Source organism: Mytilus galloprovincialis, chromosome 6 (genome assembly GCF_965363235.1).
Source record: "Mytilus galloprovincialis chromosome 6, xbMytGall1.hap1.1, whole genome shotgun sequence".
Taxonomy (NCBI): Eukaryota; Metazoa; Mollusca; class Bivalvia; order Mytilida; family Mytilidae; genus Mytilus; species Mytilus galloprovincialis.
Genome location: NC_134843.1, coordinates 84,782,569 through 84,804,653, shown reverse-complemented (window position 1 = coordinate 84,804,653; position 22,085 = coordinate 84,782,569). Strand labels below are relative to the sequence as shown.

General features: G+C 31.4%; 1 protein-coding gene across 1 annotated transcript; it reads right to left on the bottom strand.

Annotated features, from left to right (window-relative positions):
• Positions 1–281: 281 nt before the first annotated feature.
• Positions 282–19,671, bottom strand: LOC143080548 (uncharacterized). The gene is made up of 6 exons (XM_076256436.1): positions 19,541–19,671; positions 18,955–19,059; positions 12,035–12,131; positions 10,918–11,397; positions 9,160–9,363; positions 282–3,121 (listed from the first exon to the last, which is right to left on the bottom strand). Exons 3-6 carry the CDS (start codon positions 12,086–12,088, stop codon positions 1,691–1,693), a joined length of 2,169 nt encoding a protein of 722 aa, XP_076112551.1. The 5' UTR covers positions 12,089–12,131; positions 18,955–19,059; positions 19,541–19,671; the 3' UTR covers positions 282–1,690.
• Positions 19,672–22,085: the final 2,414 nt, after the last annotated feature.

The window sequence follows — 22,085 nt, the reverse complement described above, 5'->3', positions numbered from 1 at the left end:
TTAACAACAAACAGATAGTGTTTATCTTTTAAAACCAAAAAGTTATGTATTCAATCGAAAGGAAAAATACGTTCACAAATCCGTATTTTGAGGAAAGATCTGAAATTTAAACCTCAATTTACTCAAAAAGTAGCACATGAAGGTATATTTTTTATTACATATTTGATTTAATCAGGTAATAAATAGCCTACATGGAAATTTTCATCATTGCCATTCCATTAAACAGCAGACAGTAAAAAGTCAATGCTTTCATGTGATAATAGTATATTTTTTTCAAAGAGTTTAACTACGATTCAGTATAGCAAACATCGACTAACATGATGATACAAATACGTGGTATTATACAGATGGCATATACATACACAATAACAAAGCATAATTCAGGAATGTTTGTTTTAGTGGAACTTTGCAATTGATTTAATTGCTTATAAACGGAAAACTTAAATAAATGAAATATCACAGCTGAAATTTGGCTAACATGAACCTATTTACATTCAAATATAAAATAAAGTATCACAGACATTAAGACAACGAACATGAACCCTTGCAAACGTTTTACTATAAGAGAACTGTGCACACACTATGCATTCCATCAATTATAATATTAGTTAAATCAAATATGTCTTATAATTGCTGGAATGCATAGTGTGTACACAGTTCTCTTTTGTTTTTAATGTATAATACAAATATTTGATTTTTTACTGAAAAAGAAAACCGCCATCTTATGTCAACTCCAACTGAGGAGCTCCATTCAACTGTGGGCCATTAACTATTGCAAAGAACGATGAAACAATTAAGAAAAGTGTTTTTGGTTGGTCCATCTTTGACTAATCATTTTATTTATATTTTGGTTATTTATATATTGTCTAAGTTGTTAAAATCTCTTTTTTTGTTTTCTACCAAAGCATTTGATAGATTTAAAAAAAAAACGCACAAAAAGCATACATCTTAGAAATTATATGTGTAAACTTATCCAACTAAACAAAAGGTGTAGATATTGTAAAAAAACACGTTTGAATTTGAATGACATATTGACCAATTGTAAGTTTTCGCAATAATTAATCTCAGTATTAAATTGGGATATAACGAAAGGCATAAATAGAACATTTGTCATTTGTAGTTCTTAATTGTTTTGCATCAAGGTATATACCTAAATCAACATATCAACGCTAATTTTTCGCAAACGCTTATTAATTTATCAACGGTAGCTATAATGACGATCTTAAGATTCTTATGATGAAATGAAAATTTTGTTTTTAGATCCTATTATTCTAAGGACAATATGTCATATTATCAAAAAAGGAATACGCCAAAGAAAGATAACATAAGAGATTTTTTTGTATATATGATTGTTAACTGAACTTGTGTAATATCTACATAAATAGACTATATACATGCAATGGATTTTTATGAAGTTTTGCAACTACAGAAGCATGTGAAACTGCTTATGAACATCTGTTTATATTCCAGTAGATATGACAGAAAATTGAAGTATCTATAGAAATAATTACACATGTTAAGGTTGCACGTAAAACTGGACTAAAAAAATCATGCTTCTTTTGCACGTTATTTTGAATTTGCCTTATTTATCATTTGATTTTATCAATAGGCATGTGCAATTATTCATGCTCTTGCTTAATATAAAACGTTATGACATTCAGAGAGATCATTCACTTTCGTACCAGTTACCTTAATTACTCTGGTTTATTACTAATGTTACAGATGAATTGTTAAAACTCATATTGGTCTGGCTTTTGATCTTTCTCATATCAAAAGATTTTGTGGAATTAATCGCATTATATCGCACGTTGCTTTTGCCCATTTCGTCTTGCGAGTCCAGATCAAGGCATTGGTTTTGAACAGAATGGAAGGACTCATCGCTTCCAGAACTAACCCGGTTGTCGCGCGTTGTTACAAGTTGACTGTCTTCTATTTTTTCTGATATAGGAGTTAACACTTCAACGGGATGATTGTTGATATCAGTAGTAGCTCCTTTATCTAAATCATTTATTTCAGTAGTATGACTCTCAGAGTCTGTTCTTAAAGTAGTCTCCATTCCACTAAGATAAGGAATATTTTCGTAAACTGTTTGCCCTTCAGTGTCACTGGAGCTCGATCTGTCTTTAACAGTGCCCTCGTTTTGAACATATTGCTGATTATCGTCCACCTCGCTAAGTCGTGGGCTTTCAGATGGCGCTGTTTTGAAAGACACGCTTGATACATCACTTTCCGCACTTTTGCTGTTGCTGCTGATAGTGCTTTTATTAGAGTTTGTCGATGCTTTACTGCCTCTATCAGCCATACGAAGTAAACTTTTGTTTCTTCTAACAAAATGGTTGTGGTCAGTTTGTTCTTCTAGTTTATTATCAGTAAAGTTATTCATCTCTGTTTTATAATTTTCATACAGCTTATTTGAAGTTTGATCACAAATAGACAAATCATTTTTGTCAGTACATGCGTCAAATTTTGTTTTTGTATTGGTGCCAGCAGCAAATGTCACCTGTTTGATGGAATCGAGAGTTTCATCTTTTTGACCAATTTCTCTGTTTGCTTTATTTGTCGACACTGGTATATTTTCTCCATTTCCATTTGTGTCATGTAACAATTCATTTGCTCCTTCGAGTTTTTTCGTAATATTCTTCTTTCCTACAGGGCCAATTGCATTTGGGGTACTGTTTCCTGTATTTGATTGAATGTTTGTTGTATCTCTATTGTCTTCCGTTTTATCTATGGTTTCGTTTTTCAGGACGTTACTTTTGCTCAATTGTGTTGTTTTTATTACGGTATGAACTTTATGTTTATTGCATGGTATATGTTGTTTAATTTCCTGTACTTCGTTTTGTTCACTTGAAACAATGCTAATATTTTCTCCATTTTCTTCAGCAAACTGTATGTTTGATGGACAATTTGCATCATCACCATGCATGTCTTGAGTTGGGGTTGTATTTTGTTCAATAACTACATCTTCTATGAATTTAGAATTGTTTGTTTCCTGTTTGCGTCCAAAGAACTGACTAACTGCACGTGAAATTGTTTTACGGTTCAAAAGTTTGTTAATTCTGATCGCACTTACGTTTGCGTAGTCACTACTTTTAACTCGTTCTTTTTCTTTTGTCTTTTTCTGTTAATAGAAATAATAATTTAATAATAATTTCAGATTAGGATATTTTCGCATCACCAAATTTAAACGACTTGCTTAATTACAATGCTTAGTTTACTAGACGTATAAAGGATAAGCGTTTCTTACATTTCAAAAGTTCCTTAATTTTGTTATCCTCTTGATAAATTAAAAAAAAAACGTTTTCAAACAAAACGTTTCAAAAACACTCTTGGTAAAACAGTTCAAGTGTCTCATGTTCATTTGCAATGTATCTTAATAAATATTTTAACATTTTTGTGTCTATTTAAAAAAAAAAAGCATAAACAATTTGTTTACAAAAAATACAAAACATTGATTACAGATAAAAAGCTCTTATTCGAAGAGGAAGTTTTCACAAAAAGCAATGTGTAATAGATACATAGAGGTTATCACAAAACTAACCAGTAACAACCGTTATTGTATAGTTTTTCTGCACTAGTAGTCAGGTCTAGTCAGGGGTCATAGCCGAGGACTTTGAGGACTGATTATAAGTTCAAAATACAATACGGCTTGTTGTTACACGCCACTTTATTTTATTACTTTTGTTCGTATTTGTCGATGTATTCAGTTTAGACCAATTCTTTGAATATAAAATGTTAAAGGGGATTTTTCGGTACAGTATGATTTAGACGATTTAAAAGATTTCATATTAACTGGTAAGCAAACCCACGAACGGTTTTTCATAGAAATATGTTATGGTTGCTTTTATTTAGCAGTCCGTAACTTCATGGACGCTTTATGTTATTGCAGTACTTTGGGAGATAGTAAGCCTTTTTTTTTTATAGAAATACTTGTTTCACATTTTTTTATAAATAATATTGATAAATTATTATGTCACAAAGTGTACGATAAAGTGCCTATTAACTCAATGAATGCACGAGTTACTCTATTTATACAAATAGTTTGTGTATCTTCACAATAATTGTCCGTGTATCTTCACAATAATTGTCCGTGTATCTTCACAATAGATGTCTGCGTAACAACCGCTATTGTACTGCTTTTCTACACCTATGATTGGAACACTTTCGTACAAGTTGATTAATCGGACGTTGGTCAATCTACAAACCTTTTTGTACAACAGGCTCAAATATGTCAATGGAGAAACTGACAAGTGTAATGAATTCATTTGTCAAAATCAATGTTGGGTGCTTGTGAGTTCAAGTTATAAGTAATCATTACATTTGTTTTGATTTGATTTCCATCAATTTCCCAGTTATATAAAAAATGATAATTTCACATGTGAAATAAACTTGGTAATTTCACTCCTCTGACGCCTTACAACAAAACCGTTGCCAGACGTTGTCAATGACATCGGATTAAAACAATTGTGAATAAGTAAGAAAAGATATAGTACGGCGGCTTTGTAAAAAAAGTGTGCACATCCTGCTACAAGCATGAAATTTGGCATAGACCTTCCTCATCTATTACTCTTTTATTTCAGATAGGGAGGCATTTGAAAAAAATGTCTCACTTCTGGTAAAATCCAAAATGGCGGACTTCATACTTAAATCAGCCCAATATCGAAGGCTAGTATGTGGAAAGGTGTTATAATCATGCTACTATCATAATATTTGGAACAAACCTTTGTTTTTTACTACTTTTGGATATATTATATAGATTAGATGTCTTCAAAAACCCTAATTCCGGTAAAATCTAATATGGCGGACACTGTACTAAAATAAGCTTATTTTTTAAGGAGGGTAATTGAAATATGTTTAAACATATTGCTACTAGTATTACATTGTGCAGGAACTATTTCTTTGGTGCTTCTCATGGATACAATATATAAGACATATTTCTTTAAAACCCTTACTTCCGGTAATATCAAAAATAGCGGACATAGAAATATCAATTTCTTTTTTTATGTATTTAACTTTTTTCAAAATGTAAAGAAAATGTTTTTTATTGTGCTGGCTTTCAGTTATCCTCAAAATCACTTATTCTATTCTGCTGTAAATGTTTAAATACAAAGTAATCACTTCCGGTAAAAAAACCCCAATCTGGCGTTAATTTCAAAGATGAGTCTTCGGTGTAGATTGATTAAAACAAAATAAAATTACTTAAGTACTAAAACATTTTTAAAACTGCTACTACAATTCGACCAAAAAGACATGTTCATTCACGATCACTACTTCATGCATACAAGGCAGTCTACGGGAGACACGATTTTTCACATCATCCTTTCTTACATCCACATGTACAAGCTTCTGACAAAATGATGAGGCCTCAGAAAGAGTTTTTTTAAAGAGATTCTCTTTGTCCCTTCACCATCCATTAGCGCCTGGACTGGGTAGCATAAGAGCCAATTCCAAGCTCGTCCCCTAAATACCTGCCTTAGTATATTGCACGTTTTACATGCTGGAAAAGACTAGATCAAGTTGAGGGAATAGCCTCAATTAGCCTTCCCTTTTGCGCAAATAGTTATTTTTTTTGCTTCGTTAACCATGTTAACCCAATCTGTTAAATTTGTGGTGCGATCTTATAGTAAAACCCCGGTGATTTAGGTTGATCAATCATCATTCTTTATGTTAAAGTCACATTTGCAAGTGCCATCAATGTCTCACACGCAGTCTTTTTTCTTTTCAAGCAAAGATAGAACTGTATCACAACTGGAAAAGGCATCGATAACAATAAGTGTGTGTGATCACTCATTGCCTAGTGCATTTGAAAGGTCATTGATAGATATTAATCCAAAGTTTTTTGCCCTCCCAAACACAATCCATAACTTCGTCTACCCCTATGTCACGGAATAGCGACACAGTAATGGCAGCATCATCAGTTACGACTGTTCGAATCATGACTCGTTTAAGTTCGTGTTTCACTGCATCAGATACATGCACCATGATTCTAGTGTCTGCCTTTTAATGTGAACATAGTGCTAAACTTGAAATACATAACGTGGTGGATAAGATAGAATATCCTGACATTTGTTGCTACAACTACCATACGCATCCGAGAATTCATCCACTCGTGTTACAGTTTTAAGGTATTTTATTGAGGTAAGGACATAATACCCAATCAGCATACTCGTTAGTCCGCAAATACATGTTTATTCACAATCGGAGAGCTGATTTTCCACATTTTCAAGGACTGGTATTGTTTCTTACATCCATAATGTACAAGCTCCTGATAAGATGAAGAGGCCTCACTAAGAGTTCAAAAGGGTTCCCATGGATCATATTTGTTCCTTCGCCATTCATAAGTCTGGACTAGTTTATAACATAGGAACCACTTCCAAGCTTGTTACTCATTCATAGCCGCCATGGTATATTGCACGCTTTACATGCTGAAAAAGACTAGACAGAGTCGTGGGAATAGCCTCAATAAGTCTTTCCTCTCCCAAAAACGCATGTTTTCTTGCTTTGTACTCATTCTAAACGCTTAAGTCACATCTTCAAACGCCATCCATGTCAGTTCCTTTTCCAGCAAACGTGTTATCTCTCAATGCCTAGTCCGTTTAAAAGGTCATGTATAGATATATATCTACAGTTTTCCCATTTCCAAAACACTTTGGATTACTATCTATCAATGGTCTTTCAAATGTACTAGGCAATAAGTGATCACAAACACTCATCCTTTACCGGTTATGATACGGTTCTCTCTTTGCTTGGAAAGAAAAAAAACCGAATGGGAGTCGATGATTGCATTTGAAGATGTGACTTCAACATAAAGAATGATGATTGATCAACCAAAATTACCGGGGTTTAACTGTAAGATCGCACAAACTTATCAGATGGGGCTAACATGGTTAACGAAGCAAGAAAATATCTATTTGCTCAATAGGGAAGGCTAATTGAGGCTATTTCCTCAGCTTGGTTTTCTCTTTTCCAGCATGTATAATGTGCAAAATACTAGAGAAGGTGTTTAGGGGGACGAGCATTGGATTGGCTAGTATGCTACCCAGTCCAGGTGCTAATGGATGGCGAAGGGACACAGAGGATCCCTTTTAAAAAACTCTTTCTGGTGCCTCATCATTTGTCAAAAGCTTGTACATTGTGGATGTAAGAAAGGATGTCTCGGTCGTTGTTAATGTGGAAAATAGGGTCTCCAGTGCACTGCTTTGTATGCATATGCATGTGGTAGGGACTGTGAGTAAACATGTATTTTTGGCCAAATAGTAGTAATTTTAAAAACGTTTTAGTATTATACTGATTTTTTTTTTAATCAATCTATCCAAAACTCTACATCGAAGAAATGGATTGAGTACTCGTCTTTGAAATTTACGCCATATTTTTTACCGGAAGTGTCAACTTCGTATTAAAACATTTACAACAGAATAGAATACGGGGCTTTGAGCATAACTTAAAGCCAAAATATTAATGACCAGCACAAAAAACAACATTTTCTTTACATTTTGAAAAAAAGTTGAATATTTAAATAATGAATTGATATTTCTATGTCCGCCATTTTGAATATTACCAGCAGAAGGGATTTTAAAGACAGATTTTTTATACATTGTATCAATAATAAGCACCAAAGAAAGGTTCCTGCACAATGTAATGATAGTAGCAATACGTTTAAACACATTTCAATTACCCTCCTTAAAAATGAGCTTATTTTAGTACAATGTCCGCCATGTTGGAATTTACCGGAAGTAGGATTTTTGCAGACATCTAAACAATATAATATATCCAAAAGTAGTACAAAACAAAGATTTGTACCAAATATTATGGTTGTAGCATGATAATAACACCTTTTCAAATACTAGCCTTTGATATTGGGCTGATTTAAGTATGAAGTCCGCCATTTTGGATTTTACCGGAAGTGAGACATTTTTTCAAATGCCTCCCTATCTGAAATAAAAGAGTAATAGTTGAGGAAGGTCTATGCCAAATTTCATGATTGTAGCAGGATGTGCACAATTCGTCTGAAATATGCTTGTAGCCGCCGGACTAATATGGTTGCAAACATTTTCTACATTAGTTTCATTAAAAAATCCTTTTGCCAATGTAATAAGTAGATTAACAAATCAAAGAACACTTATATTGAAAAAGAGTCAACTTTTGATCGAACAATACTGATAATTATCTCATGTGCTTTTTACTTTTATATTTCAATTGAGCAGGTGTGTAATCTATGTCATGGTTAGTCCTCAATTATATAGTTGTTGGGAACGATTGGGAGCTCAAATAGAAAATCCCAAAAATCTGAACTCCGAGGAAAATTCAAAAGGAAAGTTCCTTATCAAAAGGTAAAATAAAAAGTTCAAACACACCAAACGAATAGATAACGATCGCATATTCCTGACTTGGTAAAGGCAAAATCATATATTTTTTTTCAAGATTCAATGCTAAATTTATAAACTAGAAAAAGTAAAATCACAAAAATACTGAACACAGAGGAAAATCAAATCTGAAAGTCCCTAATCACATGGCAAATTCAAATGACAAAACACATCAAAAACGAATGGACAAGAATTGTCATATGTGAAATTAACCTCTACATAAACCATTTTTAAATAGACCGGTATACTAAGCGGAGTTTTAAACGTGCTTGTGTATTTATAATTGTCTATACAGGAAAACAATCGGTCTTTGAGCCAACCTATCTGTGTCCTATTTCCTTAATGCCAAATGCTACATGAAGCAAATAGATATCTTAAATTATCTGATTTAAGCTTGCTGTGAACGACACCATAACCATAAATGCCCAAAACCGAATATTAGAAATTCAAGGATGTTTTAAGAACTGAAACAGTTTTATGAGGAGAAAAAAAGGGCATCAATTAATATGCAAATCTATACAGTGTCAGAGTGGTTTGAGGGAGTTAAAGCCTTTGATTCATTCGTGATCATTTAGTAGGCGTTTTTGTATATTTTCTAAATACATAAACGGTAAACTTAGAAAGGTTTGTTTTAAATAATGTCAGTACCGAAGTAAAGACTACTGAGCTAATAATACTCCCATGGACTGATAACCTTCCAGCAGCGGTACAACCCAGTACTATAAAATCTATATCGTGTTGAATTCTTTCGTTTACGCAAGAACATACTTGTCTGGATTGTATGACAAATAGTTACCTTTGGTAAAATAGTCGGATCCCGTGTATATCTGGTGATTTTCTCATGTTGTCTCTGTGCAGCCACTGCAATATCATTTTCAGCCTTATGATCTGTATCCATCGTTTTGTTTTCGTTTATTTCTTCAGCTGTATGTCCTGTATTCATTGAATTGTTGTCGTTTATTTCGTTCAATTGTTCTACTTTTGCCTCAATGTTGTAGTTCTGAAAAAAAAAATACAAGTACAAAATTAATGTATTATAATTTTTTTAACAACTTTTTCTTTATCTGACCTGCATTCTTCTACTGTCTGTTGTTTTTATTTTATTATTCTTAAATCATATATTTGTATTCTCTTTTTATAATGTTCTGCCTTATTTCATTCCGCCGACACTATTGTCACAAAGCCAGCAAACAAATTACATACACTGTTTCTAAAAAGCGAGTTTGAGGTCAAGAATCATAAATGGATTACGTCACAGATTTTAGTAAAATTTTGTATTCAAATTTGGCTAGTTGAACTACGAATTTATCAAGTATGACTGAACTTTAGGAATAATAAGACATTTGTATAGACAATAAATAGAATCGGAATAAAACAATTGTCCTAAAATCAGCAAATTTCTTATTGCAAATACATAGATTTTTCTTTTAAAACATGTTGTTTTTGGTACATGAACTTTAGTTTAAATAATACAAATATCATAATTTATGGTCAATTTTCAGAGAATAAAAAAAGATAGATGCAAAAGTTTTTCGGTTTTCAGTTATAGTTTAACAAGCCAAAGTTACATGCAAATTTTAACTAAAATATGTTAGATCGCACATTTTCTGTAGCTCAAACATATTTTATTGTTCAAACAAGGATATTTACTGTAGCTTGACCTAAAACGACAGCCGAATGTTTAATATTATAACAAAAAACTATACAATCAATTAACCAGTCAATAGTTCTGCCTCTTCTCAGTCTACTTGGATCAAAGGAGTAGGTCCAGTAAGGGCCGATTTTGGCCTCAAATTTCAGGTTAGTCTAACTAAATATTTTGGACACTTTCCAAACACTTAAGTGTTTTATTTCAATTGATTCAATTAGTTTATGTGAAAGATTTTAACTGATTAAGTCATCAAGCTTAAATATGAACTTACATTTCAATATTATAAATGAACACGAATGCGGCCACTTTCATTTAAGACGGAAACCGTCTAAAATTTAACGAAAATGCTTAAATTGTGAAGATTTCAGTAATTTAGCATGACTTAATGATGTTAGTACCAGATATATGTGTAACACTTAAACTAAAAAAAAATTACAAAAGCAGATGGATCAAATTTGACCAAACTAAATGCTCTCATTCGAAAAAACGAATCAATAGTGTGATTTTGGTTGAACACTGTGAGTTTCAATTTTAAACTTACCTGATAGCATTATGAACAATTTATTTTCAAACATAATTCAGTAAAAAAAATGAAACATGACGAAGTGCTTAATTTGAATTTTCAAATAACACGGGATTCTGATCGTTTGGGATATTTAATATAGCATACGTTTCAATTTAAACATGATTGCATTTAGGATCGACGTCTTCTTATACATGTAATGGTAGCAGAGATTTATTCTCGAACATTGACACAATAAGTTGAACGCACGATGACATTTGAATTAAATATTATCTTTTTTGTATTAACTAAACATGTCATCCCAATCAAACTTGAATAATAAATGTTTCTGAATTAAAGAGATTTTCCCTATGTTTTATTTATTTGCCCATTATACTAACCTCATTACAATTCCCAATGTTATCTCTTTCACTTCTTTTGTCCATTTTCCGTTTTTGATAATAACATGAAATCGAAATGCATGTAGCTGCTATAAAAAGTAAAGCTGTTATGATATTAGTTATTATCAGCACAGTTTTTATATCGGTTTCCTTTTCAGAAACTGCACAAGAGCAAGCTGTTTCAATAGAAGTGTCGAGACATAAAATTGAGCAGGATACGCATATTTTAGTTTCATTTAGAGCTATTCCATAATGCGATTTTGGACACTTTCGATTGCACACAAATGGTGAAAAAGGCATTGAGTGTTCTATATTGTTTTGAGGTATTCCATAGCATCGTTTCCCAAACCGAAAATAATCAATAGGACATTCATAATGACATTTCTCCTTGTTGTTGTCTTGTTTGCATCTTGGACAGCAAAATTCCTCAATAGTTTCAAGTCCGCTTTTGTAATTACAATATGGGTTCCAAACTTTGTCCTACAATAATGATTATTATATGGTGAACAACAATTTTTTTGACACCCGATAGAATAGTATAATCTAATAAGATTTGATAAAAAATAATGTGAAGATTCACCAATAGTATTTTAACACATTGTTCGGACGTCATTCTATTGTTGTAACATATCTTTGTTCCACCGATTAGACTATCACTTATATATATTTGTAAGAAACCATTCCGTTACATTTAACTGTTCAATATTTGAAAAATTGATCCTCCTGTTTAATAAAAAAATTGGATAGCTCACGGGTGTGAAACAGGATCTGCGTACCCTCTTGGAGCACCTGATAACAGACTTGATATTTGATGGGGTTTGTGATGCTCAGTCGATAGTTTTAATTGTACAATATTTTGTATTCTATTTATGTTTGACTTATGAGTTTGCATATCTCTTTGCTCTCTTTCGTCACCATTTGTTATGTTGTGTTTTATATAATGCTATTTGTCATTTGTCATTTATAGTTTTTTGCCATGTCTTGTCAGTTCTTTTGCAAATTTATTTTGTTTAATGGCACCGTTCCCCTCCCCTCACCAATATGTCAAATAAGAACTTGTTGTACATGAAGCAAGGTAGTTGTATTTCAAAAAGACATCCGGATCTGGAATACTTACCTGAAATGACGACTCTATCATAAATATCAGGGAAAACAGTATCTTATGATCCATATTCAGTATTTACATGCAAGCATTAAGGGCTCATGTAACATTTCTACAAAAACAACATATCAGATGTAAATGTATATTTATGTAAATGTAAAGGATGAACTCAGCTGATATGGTATTATTATTATTTGTGATTACATGTAGATGACGATTCATTTTCGTCTTGATCCGTTAATCATTATTATTATTATAACTATTATTAATATTGTTCTCATAATCATTATAAATAGCATTATTATTATTAATATGAGGCAGGCATTACTTTTGGAAGGGGACGAAGTATGTTAAAAAACCATTTTGAATTCAAACATATTTTAACTATAAAATCTGTTAAAAAAACCGGAAATACCGTAACGTTTCAAAATTTGGTTCTGTTGTTAGGGATTTAAGTTGTGACGTTATTTAAGTTATGACGTCATATGCAATGTCAAAAAAGAAATGCTATGTTCAGGTAACGTTTTTTTTCATCAAAGACTTTTTAAAAATGAAATTCGTATTGTGTTCCTTCCTATATTTTACTAGACTGATAAATATATACTTTACTCATAGTCTAATGACAAACGAGACCGAAGGAAAGAAGTATATTTCTCACAAAAGAGGGAAATTAAAAAATTCTGAAAAAGGTTAACTATTTTAAGTTCATTAGTAGAATGATTTTTTTGCAAGAAATTTTAATTTTTTCTACCGTAAAAGAGGGACGAAAGATACCAAAGGGACAGTCAATAATAGACTTCGTCCCCTAATTATTATTAAGTCTTTTCACTTTTTTGTGAAAAGACTTATTGTATTTCTTCTTCTGATTATTATTATTATTAGGTCTTTCCACTTTTCTGTGGAAAGACCTATTGTTTTTCTTCTGATTATTTTTTTTTTCTTCCGCCTAATTTTGTTCTTGCGATAAACATTTGTTTCGCAATATGTCGCTTAGATATTTTGTATATGATATCGAACAGTTTATGCGCTTTTGAAATTTACCCTGCTTAAACGAATACTTTTCTTTGTAGGAGTTATCTCCCCAAACACTGTTTTCCTTGTTAGCGCATCTCCTTCGCAACCGTTAAAGATTATGACAAATTTATTTTACAAAATTGCTCGTTATATCCTTGGCATGATTTGTCCTGTTTTGACCGAAGCGATATGACCGCTCCATATGAGAGTTATTTCCCCTTATGCATTTGATATAAGTGATATGAATTTCTATCTTATAAATCATAAGTGATAGAGACCTAGGATCTTTTGATTTGAGGTCCTTGGTCCCAAAAAATAAAAATTAGGTCAAGGTGAAAGGTCAAGGTCATATTCTAATATTTGAATTTGGCTCATTTTCACTTATATCCAAAGACTGTATAAGATATCAACAAATTATTTTTACTAAATTGTTAGTTGCGACATGTCGTAAGATGTAAATTTTGATTGCAAGCGTACGTTGAATGTAAAAGGGAGTTTTCTCCCCTCTTGTATTTAAAAATACGCGTTTGGTGATATAACTCATTAACTAAATATAATTAAGACCTATGGTCTTTTGATTTGAGGTCCTTGGTTTATGACCTTGAAATTGATCTCAAGGTCATAGCTTAATTTGGCGTTCTAGATTTTGACCTTTGCTTTTATTCTATATGTATACATGATAAAGATATACAACTTTTAGAAAAAGGTATCAAACCATTTAACCTTGAAAAAAACAACCGGAAGTGACCTTTTGTAAACCGGAAGTAGCTATTTTTTTGTACTTTATTAATATAAAAGTATATAGAACCAGATATTTTTGGAATTAGTGTCAAGTAAATATTCAAATATAATCGGAAGTAACATTTTTCAAACCGGAAGTAACAAATTATCTCCCTTATTTAAAAAAAATGTATGGAAACAATATATTTTTGGAATCAGCTTACTAGGAGCTATCATTTGACGATTGAAATGACATTTTAAAATTAGTTTCACAACTTTTCATATCAAAATACATTGTTTTGATGGAAAGACCTTCAATTGTTCTCTGAACAATTGGTTTTAAATTATTATTTTTTTTTTCCGCCAAATTTTGTTCTTGCGATAAATGTTTGTTTCGCAATATGTCGCTTAGATATTTCTCATATGGTATCGTATAGTTTATGCGCTTTCAAATTTCACCCTGCTAAGGCAAACCATTTTCTTTGTAAGAGTTATCTCCCAATTCACGGTTTATCATCAGAGTGCATCTCCTTCGTAACAAAAAAAGATATCGACAAAATTCTTGTAACAAATTGTTCGTTACATCCTCAGGAATTTTTGGTTAATTTGGATCGAAGCGATTCGATGAAATTTTATAGGAGTTATCTACCTTTACAGAATAAATTTGTCGGAATGTTTTTTTAACTCATAAACCGTTAATCATATAACCCTGGATTGTTTTTATTTGAGTCCCATGGGTCCTAACTTAGAAAATGAGGTCAAGGTCAAAGGTCAAGGTCAAGTTCTCAATTGTGACTTTTGCTTGTTTTTGCCTTTTCTCCGACACTTTGAAAGATACGTATAAAAGAACAAGTGCAAGATGTTTGCTTTATTGTAATGAAGATATCCTACATTTAGTCTTATTCAATTAAATGGCATCTTATAGGAGTTGGTGCCCCTGTAATGTCTTGATATGAGGTTATTTGATTATAACTTTAACTAAGTTCATTATAAAGGCATTTGACCTTGTACAAAAGGTTACGTGACAAATGACCTTGAAAAATGATAACCGGAAATGACCTTGAGAAAACCGGAAGTAGCCTTTTTTGCAATTTTTTCATATAAAAGTACTCAGAATCCATATATTTTGTCATATAGATACATAAATTGATTACTGAAGACTATAAATGACTTCCAACAAACCGGAAGTGGCCAATTATCTCCCATTCTACACACAAAAGTAGATAGAAACTATATATTTTTGGAATCAGTGTGAAAGAAGCTATCATATGAGACCGGAAGTGACATTCATTTAACCGGAAGTAGCATATTATCTCCCTTATATCACTCAAAAAAATAATTAAACCATTGTTTATCGCATCAGTATGAAAAAACTATCTTTCTATTTCTTTGATGTGGAAAGACTTTCAATTGTTCTCTGAACAATTGGTTTTTAATTATTATTATTATTATTATTATTATTATTATTATTATTATTATTATTGGTAGTATCATTATATATATTAAAAACGACCAACCAGCAAAGGAGTAGGTCCAGTAAATTTCAGGTTCATCTTACGAAAGATTTTGACCACTTTTTAAACACTTAAGTGTCTATTTCATTTGAATCAATTAGTTTACGTGAAAGATGTTAACTGATTTAGTCATTAAAAACGATCCGATTCAAGCTCAAATATGAAAAATCTACTAAATATGCCGAAAAATGTCACTTTTCAGATGGTTTTTGTCAAAAATGAAAGTGGCCGCATCCGTGTTCATCCTCAACCTTTATATATGTTATGTATTATCATAAAATACAACTTACATTTCAATTTCAAGGATGAACACGAATGCGGCCACTTTCGTTTCACACGAAAACCGTCTAAAATTTAACTAAAATGCTAGAATTGTGAAGATTTCAGCAATTTAGCATGACTTAATGGTGCTGGTAACCGATATATTTGCATTGTATTGTCAAAAAACAGCCCATATTTATGTAGCAGAAGCATTCTACTGTCCAATAAATAACTAAAACTTCACATGTTAACAATTTTGTAAAACTGCTATATTTTGGGGCCAAAAAGGGGTCTTACTGGACCTATTCCTTTACTATGTACCGGATCGTTTAGAATAGGCGATACTATGCAGATAAGGAAAAAATTATATCAGTCTAATGATTTGCACAACGGTACTGATATAAGATGTTATAATACGAAAATGTTGTTATTAAATCGTGTTGACAAATATTTCGGCTCAATTAATGGCCTTCTTCAAGTGTCACAAGTTTTAACAGCTGATCTGTAACAATAACATCTTCATGCCTTATATATCATGTACTGCAGTACGCCGCTAGATTAAAACTGACGTGGAAAGGTAACACACGGCCAGTAAAAGCTCTATTTATAAGAGCCTAGGTGGTCGTGTGGTCTAGCGGGACGGCTGCAGTGCAGGCGATTTGGTGTCACGATATCACAGTAGCATGGGTTCGAATCCCGGCGAGGGAAGAACCAAAAATTTGCGAAAGCAAATTTACAGATCTAACATTGTTGGGTTGATGTTTAGACGAGTTATATATATATATATCATCATTATTGGTATTATTATTATAATTATAATCAGTATCAGTAATATTAATATTAATTATCATGACAAGACTTACTAAAAAAATGGGACTTTTGTGGTTTTAATGCCATCGACCCAACTCTCAACAAGAGACCAAATGGCACTTAAATGAAAAACTATTTTTGAATTATTACTTATTTTGGGGTTACGCAAACAACGGTTTAAGTACATGGCTTAAATTGGCAAATTTGAGGTTCTTTCAAGCTTCCCCCTGTTTCGTGCCAAATTTTTACGTTGTTATTATGCCAAGTCAATGCACTCCTATTGTCCTAATAATACAATCTATGGGATTTTATTGTTATTGTTTTGTTTTTCAAAATCTGTTTTAAACTATGTTTGCAGGTTTATTTCTTATTTAAGCTATACTTCTAGGGAACAATAATGTTTCAAAATATGACCTGTTGAAATCTGTCCTATCATGAATTAATACAGCTGATTACGAACTAAAATGTCAACTAAAACCAATAAAAGTAGCATTTTTTTTAAATTATCAATTTTTGTTTTGTTTTAGCTATTATAATCTCAGCTGTTTTCCGCCTCGCAGAAATTGTTACATTTCATTTGACTAAAACATGAGTAGCTTGTCTCAGCGAAACCCAGGGTTAAATGCTTTATAATATCACTGGCTGTATCTCACACAAATGTTTGTAGTCAATCACGCTGATAGCTCTAAAAGATCGATTGAAATATACAATGTAACCAGTGTATAACGTCAAATTCGGTCAAAGTTCTTAACAGGGATAAATGTTTCTCTACTTTAATTTGGACGAACATTCGGAATGCACAAAAATATCTCAAGTTAAAAAAAAAATGATTTAACAAAATAAAAGGTTAAATGCCATTCCCTTCCAATCTACAAGCATGATTATAAGTATCTCACACAAATGTTTGTAGTCAATCACGCCTATAGCTCTAAAAGATCGATTGAAATATACAATGTAACCAGTGTATAACGTCAAATTCGGTCAATGTTCTTAACAGGGATAAATGTTTCTCTATTTTAATTTGGACGAACATCGGAATGCACAAAAATATCTCAAGTAAAAAAAAAAAAAATGATTTAACAAAATAAAAGGTTAAATGCCATTCCCTTCCAATCTACAAGCATGATTATAATTAACGAGAGATGCCGTATGATTCCAAAATAAGAAAGTATCCACCATAATTAAAATTAATTAGTTTTGACAATAAACTCATTATAGATACCAGGACAACTTTTAATATATACGCCAGACGCGCGTTTCGTCTACAAAAGACTCACGAGTGACGCTCGAATCCCAAAAAATTAAAAAGGCCAAATAAAGCACGAAGTTGAAGATCATTGCAATGTATGTCACCTTTAACAAAATGAAAATACGTAATACTGTTAAGTCAACAATAAAAGGCTTCACATGAAAAATATCAAAATACTCAAACGCATAAACCTAAAATACCAAATTTAGAATAATTTACGATAAACAAAGGGTAAGTTTGAATTGCAAAATGTGTTGTATTCATGAAACATTTGTCTTTTTTTAATGCTGTTTATCAGCTTAATACAAGTTAGTTATATGCTATGTTGTTGTGTTGCTAATATCGATTTGAAGTAAATTCTAAAAGTTTCAATTTATATAAAAAAGGTCCTAAACCATGTTTATTTGAATTTCTGTAGTTTCTGTTTTGATTGTGCTTGTTCCAACTTTCAGTAAACTGCAATATTTTTCACAATTTAATCATTAGATAGCTGGATTTCTGAACTTAAGCAATCAGCCAGAGGAAGTTCGAGTATCATAATTGTCATGACCGAAAAATCTTAATAATCATAATTTATATCTTTATTTTTAAACGTGTATGAGTTAATGGCGACAGCAACCTAACAGTGAGATAATAAAAGGACATATAATGGTTAATAAAGGCAACAGTAGAAATCTGTTGTTCGAAAGTAATAAATCGATTGAGAGAAAATGAATCCAAGCTACAAATTAAAACCGAGGGAGATACGGTAACACGTATTTCTTCAGATAAATTATTCATGTATACATGTAATGCCCCAACCTTTGCCTGACGTACTTTCACTGATATTTAGTCCAAAGAATATGTGAATATTTAGCTAGAAATGATGGTATTTTATATTTTATATTTTAATATTTATGTAAAAAAAAAATGCATTAATGACACATTTAGTAATTAACTCGTTTTGAACTCATTTCAACTGTTATTTGTTTTTTGAGTCAATTGTTTTGATAAATTAATAAAGATATATATCCAACAATTTTGTGAACACACTTTTTGTCATTTACTCAGTTGATGTACAAAAATAAAATGTAATAGTGTAAATATTGAAAAAAAGAAAATGTGATATGACTGTCAATACGACAGTGAGAAAAATACTAAGCTCGTCAGTTAAATACAAATAGAGATACATCTAAAATAAACACACATAGTAGACGGGGCCAAGTAATTGTACATCCTAACAACATAAAGACACAAGGTTCAGAACTGAGAATGTTTACAGATACTGACAAGCATTTTTCATACGCGAGTTCAAGTCTAAGAAGTTCATATGCAAGCTAAGGATAGTACATCAACCTATAATTATATGTGCACCTAAGAAAGCTTACCTGGCTTATAGGCAAGTGTAGAGCATTTTTGAAGAAGCAGTTAGGGCACTATCAGAAACTGTTGATCAGGAGGTCCTTCCATGTTCATGCAAAGGGTGTGCACCACTTATAAAATGTAAATATAAATATAAAAAGATGTTCACCTGCTCAAACAAACGATACTGGATTTGATTTTTTTAAATAAGGTGTCGTATTTAGTAACTATAATAAAATGTTTTTAAAGCTTTTTAAACCAAGTGCATATCATAAATTATTTTCAAAGTTATCTTAAATAAAAGTTTGGACAAATTACTTTGTACAAAGTCAAAATACAAATTATAATGTCCACAATTGTTAGGAACGTATTATAATTTGCACAAAATGATAACTTGCCAACAACATATACAAATATAATGTACATGTACCTGACAAAATTAGTGATCGATATGAGAACATAACTTGACAAGACTAGAAAGTCGTTAATTCAGCATTAACTAGTCTTATGATTTTGACGAATATTGTCATATTTTGACATAATACAATATGTAGGTTCCTGAACCAGTCAACTAATTAAAACATAAGTTAGTGATGATAATAAATAACTTACTTTTTCAATTCAATATCGTGTACACAATCATAATGGCGTGTATGGACATTACAGTAGTGCGTTTTGTTGATACTGTTTCCAATGAATAATTATTCGGGTATTGATATATGAATTTTCAATGAATTGACTGGTTTTACCCACACTAGTTTTAGTATACATTTTATTCAATTTTGAAAAAATCTATTTCAAAACAAATATAAACTTCCTCTTACGTTACCTGTATTGTCGACTTTTAAGTATTGATATTCACGTAAGTAACTCTTACTATAGAATATGTTCGTGCTGGAGTGTAAGTACGATTTAATACATTTTTCTTGACGATATCACTATGTGTATAACTATTACGACAGTTATGCAAATATAGTTTGATGTGACATATTTCCATATTATCGTAATGAAAACCCATATATCATTAGACAAGCATAAACAACTGAAGGACAGGTGATTGCATAACGACAGAAAAGTGATAATTATCTAATAGAAAAAAAAACTGAATTGTGTGCTGTGTTTATAACGTTCATAAAATTTAACATGATAAAAGTAAAACAAGGTGTGACATGATTCGTAAATGTGTTGTGGTTAAAATATACATGTAGTACAAATAATAAATCATAGATCAAAACTATATATTAGATTTTTTTGTAAAGTTGTTCAAAATATACATCGCTTCTTTTAAATATACAATGAATATTTGTGAAAAGTAAAATAACAAAAATACTTAACTCCATGGAAAATTCACATTTGAAAGTCCCTTATCAAATTGCAAACTCAATACTTCAAACAAATCAAAAGAATGGAAAACAGACTTGCTATTTTACATTAAGTCAAGGTATGTTGCTCATGATAGACTGGTTTGTATAACGTTCTATTGTAATTCAACAGCACCGGATGATGCTCTACCAATGTCGAAATTGTTCAATAATATACTTCTTGTATAGTAAACAAACTCATAATAGATACCAGGACTAAATTTTGTATATACGCCAGACGTCTACGAAAGACTCATCAGTGACGCTCGAATCTAAAAAAGTAAAAAAGGCCAAATAAAATACGAAGTTGAAGAGCATTGAGGACCAAAATTCCTAAAAGTTTTGCCAAATCTAGCTAAGGTAATCCATGCCAGAGGTAGTAAAGCCTTAGTATTTCAAAAAATCAAAATTTTGTAAACAGTTAATTTATAAATATAACCCTATCAATGATAATTCATGTCAGCGTACACAAAGTGCTAACTAGTTGTAGCAGTATCGTAAATTGGTGCTTATTCAGAATTATTACCTAACATAAAGTTATTGTTATAACAAAAGCACTATCTAAATGAAACATGTTCCATCTTTTCGATGCAAAATTATATATTGAAAAATTATCTGCTTTATAAATTGATGGTGGTTTACACTTTCAAAATTTTTCAATGTTCGTATAAAGGAAGAATTCTGATCACATACTGTTATTTCCTTGTGGTTTGGTACTTTTTTTTATTCCTAAAAAAAAGATTAAAATAAATTTGTCTTTTTTTTCTTAGATTTCATTTTACTTAAAGGACAATTAAACACATAACTTTTGAAGTTCGGATTTATTAGACGTGTAACGTATATACTCGATGCTAAGGTTGACAAATAAAATGTGGATACTGTGGCAAAACTTTTATTATCGATCTAAACCGGCAAAATGTAAATCATTTGCGTGTTTTTGACAGCTATTCTACACCTTACTTATATTAATTAAAAATATCTTGTTTAACACCGAACATATTCATTCTTTTATGATAACATTGATCGTGAAAGAATGACGGGAAATTGTGTATGTTTGTGTGTGTTAGGTTGGGGATTGATTGAGGGATTTATAATACAACTATTCACTTCAAAATTGATCAAATTCCCAAAGTAAGACAGTTTGAAATTTTTAATTACAGTTTTGGGAAAAGTTCAATTTGTCACTCATAGAAAAACAGTCTGATCGACTTTTACTTGGTCGCCCTTTTTTCCACAGGCTTCGAATGACTTTGACAATCTTTGAGGGCCTACATGTTCCCGACACTCTGATATTTGCAAGTTCATTTCCGTTTGTAATTAATCTTCCTGCTCTTAGCTAAGCTCTGTGTTTTTGAATATAAAAATTATTTTCTTTAGTCTTAATGTTATTTGTTATATTTGTGTTCTATTTATTGCTTTGTCATGACCATTTCTTTTTTTTCATTTGCCCTTTTCTTGTATATCGGAGCCTTTAATAACCTTTATTGTAGAACGTTGAAGATTAAACGGTGACCTTCAACTGATTCTGTTGAACATTTGTCTCATTTGCAATTATTACAGATCTCTTACATGTCTAAATCGTATTTTGTTACATCAAAGAATGATGGAGTAACTATTGCAGCATTATTGGCATATTTATACCGAGTTCCTAGTTATGTTATTCCTCTCTTGTTTTCGCCTGTTGATATACCGTAATTTAATCAATATTTGTAAATTTTAATTCATAATAAAGTGGATAAATAATTTTATATTTGGAACAACAAATGAGTCTACATTTAACCCAACAGAAAATGAAA